This window comes from Felis catus, chromosome A2, assembly GCF_018350175.1.
Source record: "Felis catus isolate Fca126 chromosome A2, F.catus_Fca126_mat1.0, whole genome shotgun sequence".
Lineage (NCBI taxonomy): Eukaryota > Metazoa > Chordata > Mammalia > Carnivora > Felidae > Felis > Felis catus.
The window spans coordinates 16,907,225-16,927,322 of NC_058369.1; the positions used below are offsets into that span (position 1 = coordinate 16,907,225).

The 20,098-nt window shown below is 43.2% G+C and overlaps 1 protein-coding gene across 2 annotated transcripts in view; it reads right to left on the reverse strand.

The window, feature by feature from the left end:
* The window catches only part of SCAP (SREBF chaperone), a 72,990-nt gene that overhangs the window by 30,308 nt on the left and 22,584 nt on the right, over positions 1–20,098 (reverse strand). Inside the window, exons 1-2 of one of the 2 annotated variants that reach the window (XM_045049495.1) lie at positions 8,199–8,220; positions 6,004–6,223 (exon numbers count right to left, since the gene is read on the reverse strand). In XM_045049495.1, the coding sequence (XP_044905430.1) occupies positions 6,004–6,125 (122 nt within the window). In that variant the 5' untranslated portion in view covers positions 6,126–6,223; positions 8,199–8,220. Of the gene's footprint in view, positions 1–6,003; positions 6,224–8,198; positions 8,221–20,098 lie in introns of those variants that run through there. The other variant, XM_023248298.2, reaches the window with a different exon arrangement.

The window sequence follows — 20,098 nt, forward strand, 5'->3', positions numbered from 1 at the left end:
TACTTATTTATTTTATTCTCAAGTTAGTTAACATACAGTGTAGTCTTGGCTTCAGGAGTAGAATCCAGTGATTCATCTCTTACATGTAACACCCAGTGCTCATCCCAACAAGTGCCCTCCTTAATGCCCATCACCCATTTTCCCCACCCTCCATGCCCATCAACCCTCACTTTGTTCTCTGTATTTAAGAGTCTCTTATGGTTTGCCTTCCTCTGTTTTTATCTTATTTTTCCTTACCTTCCCCTATGATCCTGTTAAATTTCTCAAATTCCACATATGAGTAAAATCATGTGATATCTTTCTCTTATTTCGCTTAGCATACTACCCTCCAGTTCCATCCACGTTGTTGCAAATGGCAAGATTTCATTCTTTTTCATCTCTGAGTAGTATTCCATTGTATATACATAATTTGGCTATTGTTGATAGTGCTGCTATAAACATTGGGGTGCATGTGCCCTTCAAATCAGCATTTTTGTATGCTTCAGATAAATTCCTAGTAGTGCAATTGCTGGGTCACAGGGTAATTCTATTTTTAATTTTTCGAGAAATCTCCTGTTTTCCAGAGTGGCTGTACCAGTTTGCATTCCCACCAACAGTGCAAGAGGGTTCTCCTGTCTCCACATCCTGGTCAACATCTGTTGTTTCCAGAGTTGTTAATTTTAGCCACTCTGACCAGTATGAGGTGGTATCTCATTGTGGTTTTGATTTTTATTTCCCTGATGATGAGCGATGTTGAACATCTTTTCATGTGTTTGTTTACCATCTGGATGTCTTCATTGGTATGGAAATTCTTAATAAATTTATCTTTAAACTGGCTTTTGAAGTGAAGTCCATCACAACACAGCATGTGCTGAAGGTACAGACTGTAGGCTCACCCATGGTCCCTCCTCCCTGGGACAGGTTCTTGACCACCAGCTCCTCTGCCCTCTCACATCCCAGGACCTGGCCCTGCCCTTCTTGTCCATATATCCCTTTTGTTGCCACCCTGGCAGGGGCCTGAATATAAAAACAAGAGGGCTTGGGGTCAGATGTATACATCCCGTTGTGTCTTGGGGCAGGGTGAGGCGACGGCCATCCCCTGGGCCAGGGTGGGCTTTTGGATGGGGAGGGGGGACCTTTCAACCACTCCCATGCAAGTATATTTAGGACCTTTAATGGTCCTTTCCCCTGCTTCTTGACCAAGCTTCCGTGCACTGTCCTGTTGCCCTGCATCCCACAATTACACGGATGCTACTGGCTCTAGTCTCAACTCCTCCTCACTCCCAGTCATCTAGGATGGAGGTTCAGGAGATGCCGAAGACAGATGGAAACATCAGCCTCAGAAATGACACTCAGAGATGTTGCACAAGGCACTTATCTGGAGGCATCAGGGTGGGAGATGTTTTCTCTCTTCGCCTCTCAGGGGAGAACAGTACAGGGCTAGAGGTGGGGTAGCAAAAGACTAGAAGGTGGTACTTCTAAGATCTCCTGCCCTTTCCTGCTTGAGGAAATTTGGGGTGGTAAAGGAGTCTTTGATCTCCCACAGGCATTTCAGAACTTTTCCAGAGCTTGTTTGTGAGGCCAGGAGTTAACTTCTGCTGGGGGGAGGCTTTGGCTCTGGCATGCTGAACAGGTCAGCATCCTGGAGCAGCTGCAGGAGCTGGTCCCTTGGGCTCTCAAGTGCAGGCTTCAGGGCAGAGATGAGGGGTGCTCTGGGACTCATTCTCAGCTACCCAGCTGGCTCTCCAAAGCACAATTGCACATAAGGCTTCAGTTACTTAGATTTCTTTCTTGATCACAAAGAGAATATAAATGTGTCTACGGTGACCACATGGGCGTAGAAAGAAGGAACCTTTAATACAGGCCCCTGTATGCACACTTCCCAAGGACTCATGGTGATCTGGGGAAACTTGAGATGTGGGGAGATGGGGGGAGAGGTGGACAGAGACCATGCAACGGAGATGTGCAGCCTCAGCTCAAAGGTACTGCATTCTGCCAGAGAAAATGGACGAGGAAAGGGGCCAAGCCTGCTCTGGAATACCCACATAGTTTGCAAGATTACCGTTCTTCATGAGGTTTAGAATGGCCTCACTATGATTTAACTTGCTCTCCAAATGAAAATCACCATCTCTAGCCATGAGCAGCAGGCTGTAGGATCAACAAGTGACCCAATGACCCTCACGTTGACCTCTGTTCTGCACACAGGCAGTCCGCTAGCCTGGCGCTCGAGCACTCTCTCTTCACCCAACAGTGCACCCACCACATCCCAGGGCGCAATGGGAGCAACGGCGCCCTCTGCCTTGCTGGGCTGCTGCTGGGCCACACCCTCAGGTCCTGATGGCCTAACCTCTAGGAAATGTGAAGACACCTCTTGCCAGGGTCTACGTGCTGCAAGTTTCATCAGATTTTCCTGGAGGAAAAAGCATTCACTGTTCCCAGGGTGGTCCAGTGCTGAAGAATGGGGTCTACAGCTCAGGTGGCTGACAGATCTGAACAAGGACATCAAGTGCAGGGGCCCTTTGAGTTCAAGCTGCACAAGGGTCTCATTCCAGGAACAATACAAGATGAACAACTAAACAGAATCTAGGTATCTAATGAAACTACTAAATGCTATTACTCACACTCTGTTTTCTGCAGGCAACCCGAGGCTCTGAACAGAAGCAGGAAGCTGCTCTGCAGAGGGAAGGTTCCCGGGTCAGAAGAGGACACGGAGGCTTGTGCCCTGAGTCCACAACATCTCATCTCCTGCCCCAAAAGACCCACAACCCGTGGATTCTCTGATACAAACTTTATCATTTTTGGAGGCTAACAGACTTCATCTAGCCTTGGAAAATGTTTCCTAAGCCAATCAGATTTTAAGAAAAGTTGTTAAAAAACTCTTTTGAGATAACTCGACAAAGATGTTGGTTTGAGAAAGTAAGTACACAGCACTAAGAATGGGAGAGTACAAGGCTGATTTTTCTCTTCAAAGAAAAACTTTGGACTGCAAAGACATGAGGAAACTGTGGTGCCGTCAGAGGGCGGGACCAGAGGAGGTAGCAGGTTCTTGGAGCTTGCCAGGATACTCCCTTCCCTGCCCATTTGCTGAACGAGCTGACTGATGACCTTAAATGATGAAGACGAAGACACCACTTACTCTTCCCGCAGGGTTCAGCTCAGAGGCTCTCCTCCAAAGAAGCCTCCCTGACATTGTCTCCCTTTGCCCCAAGGCCAGGTCACATCTGCTGGGCACAATATCCAATGTCTTGGACCCACAACTGTGTACTTCTGAGAGGAATGATGTGTGCATCACTGGTCTGGCATAGTGCTTGGCATTTATTATGGCCATCTTTTGTTTTTTTAAGGCATCTTTATTGAGAAAACCCAACTTTGTGCTCTCTCCCCAACTTCTGTTATATAGGGCTACTGCCTCAAAAAGACTGTTCTCTGTCTAGGCAGATCCTGCCAGGCCCTAATCCTGGCCCACTGCAACTGAGACCATCTCTCTCAGGCTTCTTGTTCAGAGAGCAAACATCTTGCAATGAAAGCTATCAGCACCAAATAGTATTCTTCAAAACGTTCCTATCACCTGGGTGAAGTAGAGAAAGTACAGGGCTTTCCACAGGGACCTGCCAGTCATAATATTTACCACTTACCAGCTCTCCATACTAGTTTAATCACCCTTAAAAAAAAATCTAGGACACAACCACCCCCTCCAAGGATGTCAGGCACCAAATGGAACAGTGTGTGTGTGAAAGGAAAAGCATCAAAGGACCTACAAAGCCGGAGGTCAATGAAGATCAGTCTTCCTTTCCTTCCCATCAGCCTAGTCCTACCCTGAGCCTCACCACCCACCTCTTCCTCTAGACTGATGTTCAGCCAGAAGCACCTGTGAAATATAAGGCAGGCTTGGCTGCATCTGGGCTGTACTGGTTGTTAAATATTGTTTTCATCACATCTGCCTCTTCCCCAACTTCCATCCTATTCTAATTCACCACGAGTCAAGAGGGAGTTCTCCAAACTTGACATGTCAGCTGTCTCCTAAGGTTTTCATACCAGAGGCCCTCATATCATAAATCCAAGGACTGTCTGTTCTGAAACATTTGTGTAATATCAAATTATTCATTCAAAGATAAGGCCCAACTGCACCCAAGCAGCTGCTACACATATCCTACATTCCCTGTCCAGGAAGCTGCCTGGTCTCAGCTGGCTACACCCAATACCCAGAAGATGAACAGCAAAGAGGAAACATACTTTCCGTTTCCCGTAGCCAGAGGTGTGTTTGTGGAAGGGGAATCACAACTACCACCTCCTCAACACAAACTGCTCACCGAGCAGACAAGTTTAATCCAATGTACTCATCCATCAAGTATTTCTTACCATGTTCCCATGTGCTGAGGCATGTGTAAAGAGGCCATCGAGGAGCTGAGAACTTAGTGGAGGGGAAGCTAAGTTCTACCACCCTCAACAGAAGGCAACATCAGTGATAATAACCATGAGTGTCCCCACACACTGCTGCTCCAAGAATCAGAATAAGAGAGAAAACTCTTTTCACTGAAAGGTGATAGAACTTCAGAGAAATTTTCAAGAAAGACACAGTCTAGTGGTTCTCAGCACACGGTCCCCAGGCCTGGGAACTTGTTAGAGATGTAAATTCTTGGGCTCATCCCAGACCTGATGAATGGAAACTCTAGGGTGGTGCTCAGCAATCTGTGTTTAGCATGCCGTCCAGGTGACTCTGTTGCTAGCTCAGGTTTAAGAGCCATGGACTTATCACACAGGCCAAGCCTGGGAAAGTATGATTTTGAAGGAGAGAGACGATTTTTGAAAAGTATGATCTTGAAAGAGATTCTGAAAGAAATAACTAACCTAGAGGAAAAAACAAGAGCTACGTTCTACTAATTTATCTCCTATAGGATGTAGCCATAAGTATCCTGTACAACACAATGTAACAAAATTTAAACGTCAGTATAAATACACATCCACAGCGAGGACAGTCAGGGTGACAGAGTGCCATAGTGCTGGCACCAGAATCCCTAGGCCTAGATTTAAATCCCAGCGTCCCTGCTTATTAACTGTGCACACCATGCAAGTCTTCAATCCTCGACCTCACTTTGGTTAAATGGAAATATAACTGGACCGCTTCCCAAGGTTATTATTATGAAGCACCCAGCAGGAAATTCTCAATGAAAGATGCTCATCTTTCTTAGTCCTAATTAGAAAAGAGCTTGGGATCATTAACAAACTGAACAGTGAGCTCAGTCCTGAGCCACCCTCCTTCCAGCACAGCAATGACTACATCTAATAAATGTCAGATGTACAATGAATATGGAAACCAGAATTCTTTCCAGAGGCAAGGATCATACAGTTGGCTCTTTTCATGGGTGTCAGTGTTTTGGAGCCAAAAAGGCCATCAGGTATCTTCTTACACCGAGCCTATCCTTTTATAAGCCACAGCCTTCAGCTTCTGTGAGGCCCTGTGATAGAAAGACAGATGTGGATGGAAGGCAGCTACCACAACAGTCCTTGGTGACCACAGCTGGCCCTGAGAATCAGCAAGAGATCAGAAAGAGGCTCCTCGTGGCCACAAGAAAATGACTGGAGAGCACAGAACCAAGTCTCTGGGTGAGCCTGAACGAGGGTGTCCAAGAAATTGTTCAAATGGACTTGGTTTTGCAACACACTCAACTGCTCCCGCTCTCAACCAGGTACCAAAATGTACCAAAATGAAACTGTCACTGTTGAGAAGGAAAATTAAAAAATCATGCCTTTCAATCATCTTGTGGTTTCTTAAAAGCATTTAAACATTATTCTGAAATAATTTTGAACAAATCTGGAGAATCCCTACGTCAGGGCCAGAATGGTCTGTTTCAGTCTAGTGGCTAAATACCCCAGGACTAGAGCTCTCCACCCAGCAGCTTCAACCAGCCGCCGGTCAGTGTATAAAAAGTATACACAGTCCAAGGGCTACCGAGCAGTCAGAATTAGGAAACCTACTGTCCCAACACACTGGCCCAACATATCCAGGACAACTCAGAAACATACCAGCAGGCTAAGATGCAGAGCCCCGTGAAGAGGATGATAGGGATGGGGTAGGATGCACAGAGCAGCCCATGGTTGTAGAAGGCCTGAGATATCTTCTCACGCAGCCTTTCAGTCAGGGTCATCCTCAGCTGAAGTCACCTTGCTGCCATCCCGGAAAGTGACCATGGATCAGCCTGGTGCACGCTGGACAGCGCTGACAATGGACACCATGTGCAGATACCTGGCAAGGGAGAAAAGTCAACATTAACAGCTAGTACTGGTTCTGCACACTAGGGCTGCTGGGGGAGGCAGCTGTGACGTGGGTGGAGACATGTTTCAGGATGCCCACATGCAAAATCTGGAGACATCAATCCCAACACACACGTGCGCGTGAGCGCACACACACACACACACACACACACACACACACACACACACACACACACACACCCCTGGTCAGCTCTTAGTGACTGTGGGCAGTTTCTAAATCAGTCTAACTAAAGAGGCCAAAAGACTGCCCCTCTAGTTCTGATGACAAACTCTCAACCCTCTTCCGTAGAAGGAATTTCTAAAAGACCACTCCCCAGGGGCTCCTGGGTGGGTGGCTCAGTCAAGTTGAGTGTCCGACTCTTGATTTCGGCTAAGGTCATGATCCCAGGGTTGTGGGATCAAGCCCCCGAGTTAAGAGTAGAGCCCATTTGGGATTCTCTCTCCCTCTACCCCTCCCCTGTTCACATGCGCACACACACGTGTGCCCCCTCTCTCTTGAAAAAAAAAAAAAAAAAAAAAAAAAAAAGACCACTTCCCAGACAGGGCATTGTTCTCACAGGTGGCACAAGAAAGCACAGCTGAGTAACAGATATCACCTTCAGCTGCCCTCTGACAGAGGGGTGTTCTGGACACCCTCCCCACCTTTCTCTAGGCACAGGCAGATCGACAGAAATCCTTGGGGGAACACTTCACGCAGAGGTGACCCCTCAGAAAACATATTCTTGCACAGCGTTCCACTGGTAAAGAATGTTCAGTGGAGGGGCACCTTGGTGGCTCAGTCAGTTAAGCGTCCCACTCTTGGTTTTGCCTCAGGTCATGATCTCATGGTTTGTTTGAGCCCCGCATCAGGCTCTGCGCTGAATGTGCAGAGCCTGCTTGGGATTCTCTTTCTCCCTTTCTCCCTCTCTCTCTACCCCTCCCCGCTTGTGCACTCGCTCTCTCAAAAAAAAAAAAAAAAAAGAATGTTCAGTGGAGTCAGCCTTTAACATAAAAACACCAAAAAACCCAGGCTCCTGATAGAAAACAAATTCACTGTGGCTGCATCATTAGGTGGAAGCTGTGGCTCTTGGTGGGGCACTTGTTCCCGGGACACGATCCTGGTGCTGCCTGCCCAGCAGCTGTCCTCTTTCTGGCACAAGGGAACCACCTCCCTCCACAGGCTTGGGCCTGGACAGACTGGCAGTCAAGGTGCCACTCCCTGACCCACACCAGGCCGGCTGGGCCGTTGTCCCTGGACTTTGACTTCTGAACAGACAGCAGCAGGAACTGGATGTGGTGGTGCTTATTCAACCCCAAGAGGTTCCCGCTCCTAAGATCACGGCTCCTCTGACACCAGCACTTTCTGAAGATGAGGCTCCACAGCTTTTCTTTCCAGTCTGTGAGCCATCCCGTATCCTTCCAATAAATCCTTTCTGCTTGTACGAGTCAAAATTAAGTTCTGTTGCTTCCAACCAGAAAACCTTAAACCAGTAAATGCAGAACAGAAAACTCCAGCAGAAGCCAGGGATCTAGAATTCCCTTCCTGACTGAGCTCTCCAATGTTACCCTAGAATAAACCTACTTCTCCTGTTCCCCGTTGCTGTTTTCTTTGGTCTGTGCTACAGGGAACCTGCTGGGACTTGTGTCTTGCCTTGATCAGGCTCACTGATGGAAACCTAGGCCAAAGAGGCGACTCTTCAGCAGTGTCAAGACCAGAAACGAGAAGCAAAAGGAGTCACACGACAGCCAATTCACAAGAAGACAAATGGCTGCCAATCTTTCCACCTTCCTGGAAACACAAGCCTTCAGTGCATATGCAATTTTCCAGTCCAGCAACCCTCTAAGGAAATACAAAGAATCCTCTGTGGGTCAATTCAATAGGAAATGGGTAGAGGAGCCAGCAGGTAGCAGCTGCTGGCCCAAGTAGCAGAGGTGTTCACAATAGCTCAACAATTCACAAGGCTCACCTGGAGCGTGACAGGTCAAAGAAGTCTCTAGCAGTGCACCCACAGCAGGCGACCCACAACAGTGCTCACCACCCAGCATAAACAAGGATTCTGGGAAGCATTTGTTACTGCTCCTGCGCCACCGGCCTTCCATCCTGCCCCTGGGGTGGGGGTGGGGAAACAAACCTTGATGAGACGCACACCTGTGGAGAGACACTATCAAGAGGATCCCTGAAGACCGAAGGCCATAAACTAGCTTTTCCAACCTCTGTCCTCTGACAAATCTCTCGTCACTTCCCTGAAGTGTCGCAAAACCAAGCCCTCCAGGGAATTCTGATTTTGTAATTCCAATCTCCTTCTTGGCCTCCTCTGCACGCACATCGGCAATACAGGAGGGGTCAGGTCGCACCCCTGCAGTCCAGCTCTTACAAGCGGAACTATAGACAAGAGAAAAAACTATCCAATTCACTTCCGGTTTGCAGCAAATGCAACTCTTTCTGATATGATCTTAGTTAATTTCACCTCCCACTGACCTTTAGTAGTTATACTAATAGTTAATTTTCACAGCACCTGGAAAACAAAGCAAAAAAAAAAAAAATTCTAGTTCATGACACAGCCAACCTACCTGAACCTACCAAGAGGAGACATTATTCATCTCTACTCCACTGTACACGTTTTAATGCAAAGCTACTCCAAAGCAAAATTTACCCAACCTGATCCAAAAACCTGTTTTTCTTACATTGCCCCATACTCATAGGTTTCTTCAGATCAAAACGTATGGCTCTCCTTGAATTTAAAGAGAGAGACACAACATGCACAAAGGATGGAGGCCAGGAGGCCTGAGTGGACCACATTACATAAAAATGTAAACAACCCTGCTGCCTGCCTTTGTGGGAGACCCCACTATAAGCAAAAACAAAGGAGTTTGTTATTAGACACCTAAATTACAGAGCTGTGCACACGAAGGAAAAAACTCCTAGAACCAGTCAGAACAGCCCTCAGGAATTTTACAGAGGAACAAGCATAGATCAAGTCAGTCACTCTGGCTCAGAAAATAAAGGGCACTAGGAATGGAATGAGTCCATGAGGACAGACTGGGGAGGCAGGCGCATCCCACTTTGCTGTGAGCTCGCTTGAGGTGCCCACAGTTCTGAACCAGTGCCAAATTATGAAAATACATGTGAAAGTTTCAGAAAAATCCACACATACACGATATGTTAACGTAAGACACAATTTTTTTTAAGATGATGGTCTTTTTGCGCCTATATTCACCACTCAACATTTAAAATTCTCTTCAACCAACTCACACATTAAGAATCAACCAAGAAAAGGACACCTGGGTGGCTCAGTCAGTTAAGCTCCTGACAGTGGCTCAGGTCATGATCTTGCAGTTCGTGGGTTCAAGCCCTGCGTCGGGTTCTGTGCTGACAGCTCAGAGCCTGGAATCTGCTTCGGATTCTTTGTCTCCCTCTCCCTGCCCCTCTCCCACTCCTCTCTCAAAAATAAAAAAATGTTAAAAAAAGATTAAAAAAAAAAAAAGAATCGACCAAGAAAAATAAATGTGCCAAAGGAAGGTGGAGGAATAGAGAAAAAAGATGTAAAAAACTACACAGGTTACAGGCTCTGTCCCACAGCTTTCCAGGACTGTTTGTTGAAAATACTCACCATCTCCCCCAATCTTTGGCTACACTGGAACTGTCACACTTGTTCTTACCACAAAGGTTTACGGACTATCCCATTTCTCTGGAATAAACGCCTAGAAGTGAAACACCTAGGGTACTATGGTTATGTTTACATTTTCTAAGAAACTGCCAAAATATTTCCCAGGGTGCCTGTACCACTTTACATTCCCCCCAGCAACATATGAAACGATTTCTTTTCATCCACCATCATTCAGTATTTCCACTATTTTTTTTTTAGCTGTGCCAACAGGTGTGTACTGATAGCTAATTGGGTCCTAAGTTATCCTTTCCTAATGACCAGTGACACTGAACACACATGTGTGCCACGTGTCTGTGTGTATATGCCTCAGGATGTTATATATGCAAGATCATGTCATTTGCAAATACAGTTAGTTTAATTTCTTTTCTAATTTCGATGTTTTTTATGTGTTTTTCTTCTAAAACTGTCTTGGCTAGACCTTCTAGTACAATGTTGAATTGCACTGGTGAGAATGAATCCTCATCTTATTCCTGAGCTCAGGAAGAGAACATTCAGTCTTTCACCATTAAATATGACATTACATGGAAGTTTTTCATAAATGCCTTTATCAGGCCTCTATTCCTAGTTCGAGACATTTTTAAAAAAATCATTAAAGGGTATTGTTTTTTGTGTCTTTTGAGATAATCTTGTGTTTATTTATCCTAATAAGGTTTATAAAGACTGAGTTTTCTTCATATTTTGAACCAACTTTGCATTACTTCTAAATGTTAGTAGACCAGGTTTGCTAATATTTTGTTGAGGGCTACTGTATCTGTATTCATGAGGGATACTGCCCTGCAGTTTTCTTTTTTTATGACATCTTTGTCCAGCATTTGGTATTAGGGTAATGCTGGCCTCACAGGATGATTTGGAAGTGCTCCCTTCTTATTTTTTGGAAGAGTTCATGATAAATCTTTAAACATCTGGCAGAATTCACTAGTAAAGCCATCAGATACTGGGCTTTTATTAGTGGCAAGTTTTTTGTTTTGTTTTTAGTGGGACATTTTAAAATTATTAACTCAAACTCTTTCCTTGTTTCCTGCTATTCAGATTTTCTATTTCTTCTTTTTTTTGTGATTTCATTTTATTTTTTATTTTTTTAAATTTACATCCAAATTAGCATATATTGCAACAATGATTTCAGGAGTCGATTCCTTAGTGCCCCTTACCCATTTAGCCCATCTCCCCTCCCACAACCCCTCCCATAACCCTTTGTTCTCCATGAATCTTTTCTGTTTTGTCCCCCTCCCTGTTTTTATATTATTTTTGTTTCCCTTCCCTTATGTTCATTTGTTTTGTCTCTTAAAGTCCTCATATGAGTAAAGTCATATGATTTTTGTCTTTCTCTGACTAATTTCACTTAGCATAATACCCTCCAGTTCCATCCACATAGTTGCAAATGGCAAGATTTCATTCTTTTTGATTGCCGAGTAATACACCACATCTTCTGTATCCATTGATGGACATTTGGGCTCTTTCCATACTTTGGCTATTGTTGATAGTGCTGCTATAAACATGGGGGTGTGTGTGTCCCTTGGAAACAGCATACCTGTATCCCTTGGATAAATGCCTAGTAGTGCAATTGCTGGGTTGTAGGGTAGTTCTATTTTTAGTTTTTTGAGGAACCTCCATACTGTTTTCCAGAGTGGCTGCACCAGCTTGCATTCCCATCTATTTCTTCTTTAAGTCAGTTTTCTTAGTTTGTTTCAGGATCTGCCCATTCTAACTAATTTACTGGCATAGTATTTACTATTCACAGTATATCCTTGCAATCATTTTTATTTCTGGAAGGTGGGTGGTATTGTCCCCACTTTCATTAATAATTCTAGTAATCTGAATCTTATTTGCTTGGTAATTCTAGCTAAAGGCTTGCCAAGTTTGTTGATCTTTTAAAAGAATCAACTTTTGGTTTTACTTACTCTGTTGTTTTCCTATTCTCTATTCATTTGTTTCCACTCTAGTTTCATAATTTTCTTCCTTCTGTTTGCCTTGGGTTTATTTCACTCTTCTAGTTCTAGTTTCTTAAAGTTGAAGAATAGTTACCTCCTTAATAGTTGAGGTTATTGACTTGATATCTTCCTCTTCTTATTTGCTTTTGAGGGTGAGAGAGCGCAGATGGAGGAGGGACAGAGAGAGAGGGGGAGACACAGAATCTGAAGCAGGCTCCAGGCTCTGAGCTGTCAGTGCAAAGCCTAATGTGGGGCTCGAACTCATGAACTGTGAGATCATGACCTGAGCCACCAACTAAGCCACCCAGGTGCCCCTCTTCCTCTTTTCTTAATATAAGCATTGACAGCTATAAATTTCCCTCCAAAAACTACTTTAGCTGCATCCTGTAAGTTTTCATATTTGTGATTTTGTTTTCATTCACCTCAAACTATTTTCTCATTTCTCTTATGCTTTCTTCTTTGATAACTGGGTTTTTAGGAGTTGTTATTGAGGTTTCCTTATATTCTTTCAATAGGAGTCTTTGTCTGATATGCTCTTTGGAAATATTTTCTCCCACTCTGTAGCTTGTCTCCTTTTTTATTCTTTCTACAAACTTTTTGACATAGCCAAAGTTTCTAATTTAGATGAAGTCTAATTTATCCATTTTTCTTCTTTTATGGATCATGCTTTATTTGCCATGTATAAGAATTCTTTACCCTGCTGTGCTTCTGAAAATTTTCTCTGATGTTTTCTTCTAGCATTTTTTATAGTTTTACATTTAAATCTATGATCCATTTGAGTTACTTTTTTTATATGCTGTGAAGCTTAGGCCTAGGTTGTTCTCTCCCGACCACCCCATAGATATCCAATTGTTCCCACAGCAACTGTTGAAAAGACTACCCTTCCTCCACTGAACTGTCCTGACACATTTTAGTCTGTTCGAACTACTACAACAAAAATATCATGCACTGGGTGGCTTAAACAACATATATATATTTATTTCTCACAGCTCCAGAGGCTGGGAAATCGAAGATCAAGGCACTAGCAGACTACATTTCTGGGGAAGGCCCACTTCCTGGTTCACAGATGGCTATCTTCTGTGTCCCTACATGACAGAGAGTAAGAGGTAAGAGCTCTCTGGGGTCTCTTTTATGAGGACACTGATCCCTTTTTTTTTTTTTTTTTAATTTTAAACGTTTATTTATTTATTTTTGAGAGGGAGATAGAGTGGGAGCAGGAGGGAGGCAGAGAGAGAGGGAGACACAAAATCCGAAGCAGGCTCCAGGCTCTAAGCTGTCAGCACAGAGTTGGACGCAGAGCTCGAAACCACAAACCGCGAGATCATGACCTGAGTTGAAGTCAGATGCTTACCCGACAGAGCCACCCAGGCGCCCCAGCACTGATTCCATTCTTGAGGGCTTCACCGTATAACCTAATCACCTCCCAAAGTCCCCCACCTTCCTAGTATCATCACACCGGGGTTAGGATTTTAAAATGTAAATTTGGGGGAGTCACAAACATTCAAAAAGCAGTTGGCTGTACTTGTGTGGGTGTATTTCTAGGTTTCCTAGGTCCAGTGATCTATGTGTCTATCCCTCTACCAATACTACTCATGATTACCGAAACTATAAAAAAGTTTTGAAATGGGTATTCTGATTCCTCCCATTCAAAACTGTTTGATCGAGAGTCCTTTTTGTAGATTCCTTGGGATTTTCTACGTGGATTATCATGTCATCTGCAAATAGGGTTGCATTTATTTCTTCCTTTCCATAATTTCTTCAAACAGTTTTCTGTACTACTCCATCTCCTCTCCTTTTGGGACTTCAATAACATGAAAAGCTAAACCTTTTGTTATCGTCCCATAATTCCCTGAAGCTCTGTTCACTTCTCTTCAGTTTAATAATTCCTATCGGGTCAGACCAGATAATTTTCACTGTTCTATCTTCAAGTTAACTCACTCTTCTTTTCTCTCCACCCTGTTACTGAGTCCCTTTAAGGAATATTTAATTTAGTTTTAGTTATAAATTTTACAATTTTATTTTTAATTTTTTTTTAACGTTTATTTATTTTTGAGACAGAGAGAGCGAGCGAGCATGAACAGGGGAGGATCAGAGAAAGAGGGAGACAAAGAATCTGAAACAGGCTCCAGGCTCTGAGCCGTCAGCACAGAGCCCGACGCGGGGCTCAAACCCATGGACTGCGAGATCATGACCTGAGCTGAAGTCAGACGCTTAACCAACTGAGCCACCCAGGCGCCCTTACAATTTTAAATTTAAATGTCTAGGGGCGCCTGGGTGGCGCAGTCGGTTAAGCGTCCGACTTCAGCCAGGTCACGATCTCGCGGTCCGTGAGTTCCAGCCCCGCGTCGGGCTCTGGGCTGATGGCTCAGAGCCTGGAGCCTGTTTCCGATTCTGTGTCTCCCTCTCTCTCTGCCCCTCCCCCGTTCATGCTCTGTCTCTCTCTGTCCCAAAAATAAACGTTGAAAAAAATAAAAAATAAAAAAATAAAAAAAATAAAAATAAATAAATAAATTTAAATGTCTAATTTCCCATTTGTTTCCAGGGTGTTCACCCCTACTTCTTGAAGTTTTAATTATATTTTAATTATAATTTTTGCCTTAAATTCTTTGATAATCCCCACATCTATAACATGTCATAGTTACCATCTGTTGACTGTCCCTTCCCCTTAGGAGACAGTAAGATTTTCCCAACTCTTCATATACGGGACAATTTTGAATTTCTGGATATTATGCTATGTTACTCTGGATCTTGTTTAGGTGCAATGGAAAACAGTGGATTTTTGTTTGTTTGAACAGTAACTACATTGATTAGGTCCAACCCACAAGTTCCTATCCATCTTTTGTGGGCTATGTTGTGATGTCAGTTTAGTTTTCACAGCCCCTGTGATACTACTGTGATCTGTCCCAGGTATACCATGCAGTGGCCAGCACACTTCACCGCTGAATCCTCAAAGCTCTTGGTATGCTGTTCAGGGGTCAGATGCATGCATGCTATTTCAAAGGAGAGCCCAGGAGTTCATACACAATACTATGGGTTCGCTTTGTTGAGTTCCTTCCTCTCTGCAATCTTCCTAACACTTTTCAGCTCTCAGGGGCCCCTTTCCTGGTCTTCTGGCTAAAAAGGAAAGGCTTTAGCTTCTCTGCTGAGTACCTCCCACTACTGTGATTGCCCCTAGGGTAAAGTGGTGAGAGGATAGAGAAAACAAAACCAGTGAATGTCACCATGCTCTTGGGACCATAATCCCTAAAAATAAATGGACTCCTTTCCCATCTGGCTGCCAATGTCACTGCTGCCTCCACTGCTATAGACTTTCATGGGGGCCAGGGCAGGAGAAAATGGGGGAGGGGGGCATGTGAACAACAACAACCAACAAGATCTTCATCCATCTCTACTCTCTGACCCATAGGAATCCCCTTTCCTGCTCTTGAGACTAGAAAGAGAGGGATTCTCTTGGACCTTATTCTGTATGCACCCAGTTCCAGATTTTCCTCTACCTTTGAGTCCAGGCTGGAAGGTATGCTAAGTGTTTATTTATTTTTTGACAGAGGGAGAGAGCGTGCACACGGGAGAGGGGCATAGAGAGAGGAGGACAGAGGATCCCAAGCAGGCTCTGCACTGACAGCAGAGAGCCGGATGCGGGGCTCAAACCCATAAATGGTGAGATCACAACCTGAACCTGAGCTTAAGTCAGATGCTTAACCAACTGAGCCACTCAAGTGCCCCAAGACTGAAAGGTATTCTTTAGAAACAAAAAACAAAAAGTTTCCTTCCCCAAACCACCTGCTACCATTATCTTCCAGGATACTCAACTGATGCATGCAATCTGTCCAGAGATTTTAATTGTATTCAATCAGAGAGAAAGGATAGAATGTGCTTATTACATCTTGACCAGAATCAGAAACCTTTTTTTTTTTTTTTTTTTTTTAAGTAGGCTCTACACCCAGCGTAGAGCCCAACATAGGGCTTGAACGCACTACCCTAAGATCAAGACCTGAGCTGAGATCAAGAGTCAGACCCTTAACTGACTGAGCTACCCAGGCACCCCTGAACCCTTTCATTTTTTAATGTAAATATCTTCATAAATTCCTATATTCTTTGCCATTAAAGAAACTTAATGGTTACACTATACTTGTTGGCATCTTTCTGTCAATCATATTCCATTGTGAGAAGTATGTAGTGTCTTACTGTGTTTAACAAGTTTTCTATACAGGGCATGTATTCTTTTTACATGAATCTTTTTACAATCTCACAGAATCTTTTTACAATCTGAAATAATGAAATAAAGGTTATAGGCAAAAAATACACATCAGAAGAATGGAAGAAAATGTTAGTACTGGTTGCTGGTCTTCATGTGATATGAGTATGTGAAGAGACATTTTAAGTCAACTTTCTGTACTTTTACATTTTTTATGATGAGTACTGCCTTTTGATCTTAAACTTTTTAAATTTAGCATAAATATTACAGAAAAGTATACAAATTATAAGCATACAGCTCCATGAAAGTAAACACAGTCATTTAACCTAAATGCCACTCACATCAAGGAGTATTACCCAAAAGTTCCCCATTACCAGCCACAATTGTGACTGCTTTTCTTTTTTTTTTTTTTATTTTCTTTTTGTAACGTTTATTGATTTTTGAGAGAGAGAGAGAGAAAGAGAGAGAGCGCACACACGAACAGGGGAGGGGCAGAGAGAGAATGAGACACAGAATCTGAAGCAGGCTCCAGGCTCTGAGATGTCAGCACAGAGCTCGATGCGGGGTTTGAATTCACAAACTGTGAGATCATGACCTGAGCCAAAGTCGGACACCTAACCGACCGAGCCACCCAGGTGCCCCAACAGTGATTGCTTTTCAGTTACAAAACTAGTACATATACATTTATACAAATAGTACTGGAACACACATATATTTTTAATGTTTATTTATTTTTGAGAGAAACAGAGTGCAAGCGGGGAGGTGGGGGTGGGGTGGGGCAGGGAGACAGAATCCAAAGTAGGCTCTAGGTTCTGAGTTGTCAGCACAGAGCTTGACACGGGGCTCAAACCCATGAACCATGAGATCATGACCTGAGCCAAAGTCAGACACTTAACTGACTGAGCCACCCAGGTGCCCTTACTGGAACATATTTCTGCTTTTAGCTATTGTGATGCTTATCTCTTCATATGTTGTAAACGTTTATATTTACTTCTTAAACTGTTACAAAAATCTCTAGTACATTTTGTATAGGTTGATTCTAGAACTTGACAACCATTTAAAAAGCATTTGGAATATCATGCACTGGGAAAGCCTCAGAATCCCCAGCAGACTGACAGAAGAAAGTATTTCTCTCCCAAGGCCAGTCAGTAAAGACTGGAGAAGGTGACTGCTTCTTCAAATGCGAAGACAGCAACACAAGACACCCAAGAACAGTTTCCCAGTAACTGACCCCAAAGAAATAGAGATTTGCAATCTGCCTAATAAAGAATTCAGCTTAGTAAGCTACAGGGAAACACAGAAAGACAATTCAGTGAAATCAGGAAACAATGCACAGACAAAACCAGAAGCTTAACAGAGAGACAGAAATTATAAAAAAAAGATCCAAACAGAAATCCTGGAAGTGAAGAATGCAATGAATGAAATGAAACATGCAGTAAAGAATACCATCAGCAGATGTGATCAAAGCAGAAGAAAGAATCTGTGAATTTATAGGTCACTTGAAATTATCCAGTCAGAGTAGAGCAGAGAGAGAGAGAGAGAGAGAGAGAGAGAGAGAGAGAGAGAGAGAGAGAAAAGAAAGCCCATGTGAATTATAAGACACCATCAAGAGAAACTATCTGAGCCCTGTTGGTATCCTAGAAGGAAAACAGAAGGAGAAAGGGATAAAAAGCTTATTTAAAAAAATAATGGCAGGGGGTGCACCTGGGTGGCACAGTTGGTTAAGCATCTAACTTCAGCTCAGGTCATGATCTTGCAGTTTATGGGTTTGAGCCCTACATTAGGCTCTGTACTGACAACTCAGAGCCTGGAGCCTGCTTCAGATTCTGTCTCTGCCTCTCTTCTCTGCCCCTTCCCCACTTGCATTCTCTCTCTTCTTCTCTCAAAAATAAACAAAAACATCTTTTAAAAATATTAAAAAAAAAAAACACCTACAGTAAAAAAAAACAAAACAAAAAAAAACAAAAAACAAAAAAAACAACCCTACAGTAATCTACAGTAATAATCATAAAGATACTCACTGGACTTGAAAAAAATGGAGGACATCAGTGAAACCATTAACATAGAGATAAGGAATAACACAGCAAAGATTAAAAGGCTCAATAAGCAAAATGAGAAACACACCTGATAGAATGAACAGCAGGCTGGAAGAAGCAGAGAAATGAATTCATGACCTAGAAGACAGAGCAATGGAAAGTAATCAAGCTGAACAAAAGAGAAAAGAATTATGCAAAATGAGAATAGACTTAGGGAACTGTGACTCCCTCAAACATAACAGTATTATAGAAGTACCACAAGAAGAAGAAAGAGAAAGGGGCAAAGAATCTATATGAAGAAATAATAGCTGAAAACTTCCCTAAACTGGGCAAGGAAACAAACATCCAGATCCAGGAAGCACAGAACCCCCAACAAAATCAGAAAAGCAGATCCACCCCAAGACATTTAATTTGTATTTAAATTTATTAAAATTTAATTGTAATTAAAATGGCAAAATATAGTGGTAAATAAAAAAGTATTAAAAGCTGGGGTGTCCGGGTGGTTCAGTCGGTTAAGCATCCGACTCCGGCTCAGGTCATGATCTTGTGGTCCGTGAGTTTGAGCCCTGCGTCAGGCTCTGTGCTGACAGCTCAGAGCCTGGAGCCTGTTTCAGATTCTGTGTCTCCCTCTCTCTCTGACCCTCCCCCGTTCATGCTCTGTCTCTTCCTGTCTCAAAAATAAATAAACGTTAAAAAAAAAAAATTAAAAAAAGAAGTATTAAAAGCAACAATACAAAAGAAGACAGTTACATACAAAGGAAATACCATAAGGCTATCAGTGAATTTTTCAGCAGAAACTTTCTAAGCCAGAAAGGAGTGGCATGAATCAATATTCAAAGTGCTAATTGGTAAAAACCCTCAGCCAAGAATACTCTGTCCAGCAAGGCTATCATTCAGAATATGAGAGAGAAAGAATTTCCCAGACAAACAAAAACTAAAGGAGTTCATGACCATTAACCAGCCCTGCAAGAAATACTAAGGGGGACTTTTGGAGGAGGCACCTGGATGGCTCAGTTGGTTGAGTTCTGACTCTTGATCCTAGCTCAGGTCTTGATCTCAGGGTTGTGAGTTCAAGCTCCATGTTGGGCTCCATGCCCAGAGTGGAACCTACTTAAAGGGGACTTTTCTGAGTGAAAGGAAAGATGAAAAACGACAGTATGAAGATAGGAAACACAAAAGCATTAAAAATAAGTATTTCCAGGGGTGCCTGGGTGGCTCAGTTGGTTAAGCATCTGATCTCAGCTCAGGTCATGATCTCACAGTCTGTGAGTTTGAGCCCTGCGTCAGGGTCTGTGCTGACAGCCCAGAGCCTGGAGCCTGCTTCGGATTCTGTGTCGCCCTCTCTCTCTGCCCCTCCCCTGCTCATGCTCTGTCTCTCTCTGTCTGAAAAATAAATAAAAACATATAAAAAAATTTTTTTAATAAATAAATAAATAAATATTTCCAGGGGCACCTGGGTGGCTCAGTCAGTTGTGCTTCTGACTTTGGCTCAAGTCATGACCTTGCAGTTCATGGGTTCAAGCCCCACATTGGGCTCTGCGCTGACAGCTCAGAACTGGAGCCTGCTTCAGATTCTGTGTCTCCTTCTCTCTCTGCTCCTCCCCCACTCACTCTCACTCTCTCTCTCTCACTCTCAAAAATAAACATGAAAGAAATTTGTAAATAAATATTGCTGAGCATGTCTGGGTAGCTCAGTCAGTTAAGCATTCAACTCTTGGTTTCAGCTCTTGATCTTGCAGTTTGTGAGTTCAAGGCCTGCGTCAGGCTTCATGTTGACAGTGCAGAGCCTGCTTGGGCTTCTCTCTCCCTCTCTGCCCCTCCCGTTTGTGTGCATGTTCTCTCTCTTAAAATAAATAAACTTTAAAAAATAAATAGTATTTCTGGAAAAAATCAGTCAAGGAACACAAAATGATGTAAAATATGACATCTTACACCTAAGACATGGGGAAAAGTAAAGAATGGACTCAAATTTAAACAACCATCAACTTAATATAAGCTGCTACATGCAGAATATATTAATAGAAACTTAATGGTAACCAC